The sequence below is a fragment of the Trichoplax adhaerens genome, genomic scaffold (genome assembly GCF_000150275.1).
Source record: "Trichoplax adhaerens TRIADscaffold_7 genomic scaffold, whole genome shotgun sequence".
Lineage (NCBI taxonomy): Eukaryota > Metazoa > Placozoa > Uniplacotomia > Trichoplacea > Trichoplacidae > Trichoplax > Trichoplax adhaerens.
Genome location: NW_002060949.1, coordinates 4,831,006 through 4,834,620, shown reverse-complemented (window position 1 = coordinate 4,834,620; position 3,615 = coordinate 4,831,006). Strand labels below are relative to the sequence as shown.

At 32.5% G+C, this 3,615-nt stretch overlaps 1 protein-coding gene across 1 annotated transcript; it reads right to left on the bottom strand.

Annotated features, from left to right (window-relative positions):
* Positions 1-1,118: 1,118 nt before the first annotated feature.
* On the bottom strand, positions 1,119-3,028 carry TRIADDRAFT_37971 (expressed hypothetical protein). The gene is made up of 5 exons (XM_002114124.1): positions 2,971-3,028; positions 2,650-2,676; positions 2,248-2,545; positions 1,586-1,965; positions 1,119-1,418 (listed from the first exon to the last, which is right to left on the bottom strand). The coding sequence occupies exons 1-5, from the start codon at positions 3,020-3,022 to the stop codon at positions 1,345-1,347; spliced, it is 831 nt and encodes a 276-aa protein (XP_002114160.1). The 5' UTR covers positions 3,023-3,028; the 3' UTR covers positions 1,119-1,344.
* Between the last annotated feature and the right edge of the window lie 587 nt (positions 3,029-3,615).

Sequence of the window (3,615 nt, the reverse complement as noted above, 5' to 3'; positions counted from 1 at the left end):
GTTAGAGATGTTAGTTGTAACTCTAAGTGAGACTGTAGGGCGCCTCGAAAAGCGGCATCAGCATGTCTCAATAAATTACGTATGATTGGCTCAGAGTGAGAGATGATAATCATACCTAGTTAGGGGTCTTGCACATGAAGGAGCCATATTAAATATTAATTAGTATAAGGAATACTATCGGATAGGGTAAGTTAGGGTTTTACTTGAATTGACTAGAAGATTAATTTAACAAACATATTTGTTAATAAGCTTTCAAGAAAGTATAAATGGCCTACACCTAGAGGAGTAGAGTCGATAGCCTTCAAGCTAGCTGTACGTAGTTGTATGATCTGAAGTTTTAATACTGTAATATTCAACAATAAATTTTAAGTAATAAATTAATTTTAACCGCTTCATTGTGATACTAGTGACTGGGTGACTAATAGGAGTAGGGCTAGCATCGCAATATTTAAATCTTCTGAAGAAATTCATGCATATTTCGATTCGATTTTCATCGTATCAAATGAAAGCATACTATATAGTCTAATAATTGCATCAAGATCAATGTAAGTAATGTTTAATATTTTCAATCAATCATTGTGCTCACTTTAGTTTCAACCACTGAGTAATTGTTATATGTAAATAAATGTTTGAAATTATTTCACTATATATAACATTTTGATTTGGTTTAGCTTCTATTTTAGTAATTATGCGCAACACTGAACGGCAATTACAGCTTAGATTTCTTGAAGGTAATATGATTCTTGATGTCTTTCAAGCTATACGGCGCCTCTACTACCTTAATTTTTTTAACCTTGATAAGAACATATATTTCCGTTATATTCATCATTATCATAGCACACTGACACTATTGAAAAGTTATTCAGAATAAGAATTAATTCGGAAAGTGAATTAAAATTCGTTTTCCTTATTAATCATGATTCACTAAATCAGAACGACTATTTTCATACCACAGTGTAATACAAGAGTGTATTTTATAGTTTAGTAATATCACATGTCAGCTAATATTTTATTGCTTGATTATTCGCTTTTGATTGTTACTACTTTTGCAAAATCATCGATATATTTGATTTAGAATATTATGAACGTGTAATTCCTTATTAGCTCAGAAATAAAATCACTCTTGATCATAATAATTTCATGCTGATTTTATTCTGTTTTAGAACGATATTTCTATTCCTGACATAACTAAAAAGTAACTTCATTGGTGGAAAAGTTACTTAATTAATGCCATTAATAAACTAGACTAATGCTACTCTTATTAAACTAAGAACAATATTTGGTAAATTGATAATTTTAGGGTATTCAAGAATCGGCCCCATTCGCTTTAACCATTTTATTAAGTTACTGTGACATGATCCAGCTTTGTTCTTTCGAGCAACGGGCATAAACGCCTGGATATCCTGGTTCAGCACAGCCTATATTAATTACAAGTTGTATCACATTATTTAATCTGAATTAGAATCGATACTTTATATGGTAGAGAAGTTATAAATATGAATATAACCTATTCGGTTGTTAATTAGAATATTATAGTAAGATTGATAATATCAGTAGTTATTAAAACAGTTGTGATAGGACATACCATTGCCCCAGCTAACAACACCGACAAGGGTTGGAGTTGTACCATCAAAACGGACCAATGGGCCACCACTGTCACCTTGACAAGAATCTTTGCCACCAGCACTGTAACCAGCGCATAGCATGTTATCGGTGATTCCGCCCTTATAGGCAGCATTACATTCAGTATTTGTGATAGCAGGGACATCTACTCTTTGAAGATTGTTAGGGGAGGAACCACCTGCGGAAAGAGTACCCCAACCAGAAACAGTAAGCATTTGACCAGGTTGAGCTCCTCCCATTGTAATTTTAGCAACATTTGTGTTTAATGTAAACGAGCTAGACATTGTCAAGACTGCGAAATCCATATCAATTGTTTGAGAGTTATAGTCGGAATGCTCAGATCTGTAATATAAAATGTACAGTTATGAAATCTCTGATGTCAATGTCAAAATCTATATTAAAGAAATTAAATGAAAATGTTATGCTGCAATCCAAAATAAATTTAGTCGTATTCTACTTTGACACTGATATAGGCTATAATTTAAGTACTATTTTAATTAAATTATGTATGATTGCATAAGCCACAGTGCATTAGATGAGTACTAATGTAACGTTAACTGTTGTAGATTCATAATAAAAATTCTTGGTTTGGAATAACTTCTTGAAGATAAAATCGAAACTTACTTCCTCAAAGCAGTTCGAATTTGTTCATTGTCGTCAGAATCACTGCTTTTGTCAAATTGACCAGCAGCAACGTTAATATCAGAAGCAGAGGTACCGGAAGTACAGTGAGCAGCAGTGAGAACTTTGTTAGCTCCAATGATGGAACCACCACAGAAGTGAGAAGCAGTGCTGCCGAGCCACCAAGGCTTCCTTCTCAAGGAAACGATGAATGGGAACTCATTTTGTGTAGCTTCTACTCCACCGACGATCTTGTCATCGTCAACTTCCCATTTTGGTTGTGGGCGCCAATCAGCTGGGCCTTTGCATATCAAATAAATTAATTTTTTACCTCCAATTAGGGCTGTTCCTTAAAAGTAGGTCATAAAAAATAATAATAACAGGCACGAAAATAATTGATCTTACGTGGTACTTGCTTAAAAGCAGGTGGAACTGGATTATTCCATATGAAAGGGAAAATGAATAAAAAATAAGAAAAAGTAGTATTACAAAAGATGTACAGTATCTATATTTAATGTAGCGTACCTGAAAACTAAATGAAAATATATAGATTTGACTTCATGATTATACAGTATTTCATGTCTTTTAGCTATTCTATTGTCAAGTAAATTTTACATTACCGTGCTGTTCTGGTACTGAAATAAGTGTACGGCAATTATTTAATTCCAAATTTTACTATAGAGGTCAAGGCTTTGAAAAATATTACAAGCTATAGTTTTTACTTACGCCTGAAGGCGGTAGCGCAAGCGAAAAGAGCGACAATAACCAAAATCTTCATGATATCTTTAGGAAAAAATTTTAAAATGGATTTTTGTTTGAGCTTATGCTAATATAACCAAGTTCATCTATGGTCTAGTTAGATCAAATAGTGATAATAATCGTACAGTAGCTTAAAAATATTATCGAAAGAAATTTTATAATTATTGATGTTCGCATGTATAAGCACAGATAAAAATAATTATTTCGTGGAACTGGTACACTAATAGCGTTCGTTTAAATCTTGCAATAGCTAAATGCGTACGTCATAATATACAATTACTTTTCACAGAAAACTATACATGATTTAATTACTCTACTTTTCAATCAACGATGACAACAAATTAGGTGAGGCATTCTTTAAAGTATTATTAGTTTACTATAACCCAAAAAGATTCTCTATTGACTACTGGTAATTTATATTTACGAGTAATATCCAACTATCTGTATCCCATACTAAGAAATAGAACATGTGAAGGAATAAATTTCATGCCCAGTGCTTACCGTACCGCAGGTAATAAAAATGTTATAACAACGAAAGATTCTTACCAGATATATAATTCTCTATCCTAACGAAGAAGTGATAACTCAGCTATAATGATCTCCAATTTATAG

Coding starts and splice junctions, on each gene's coding strand:
- TRIADDRAFT_37971 (XM_002114124.1), bottom strand. CDS start 3,022: ATGAAGATTTTGGTTATTGTCGCTCTTTTCGCTTGCGCTACCGCCTTC. Junction 2,546..2,649: donor TGCTTTTAAGCAAGTACCAC/GTAAGATCAATT, acceptor TGATATGCAAAG/GCCCAGCTGATTGGCGCCCA. Junction 1,966..2,247: donor ATTCGAACTGCTTTGAGGAA/GTAAGTTTCGAT, acceptor TTTATATTACAG/ATCTGAGCATTCCGACTATA.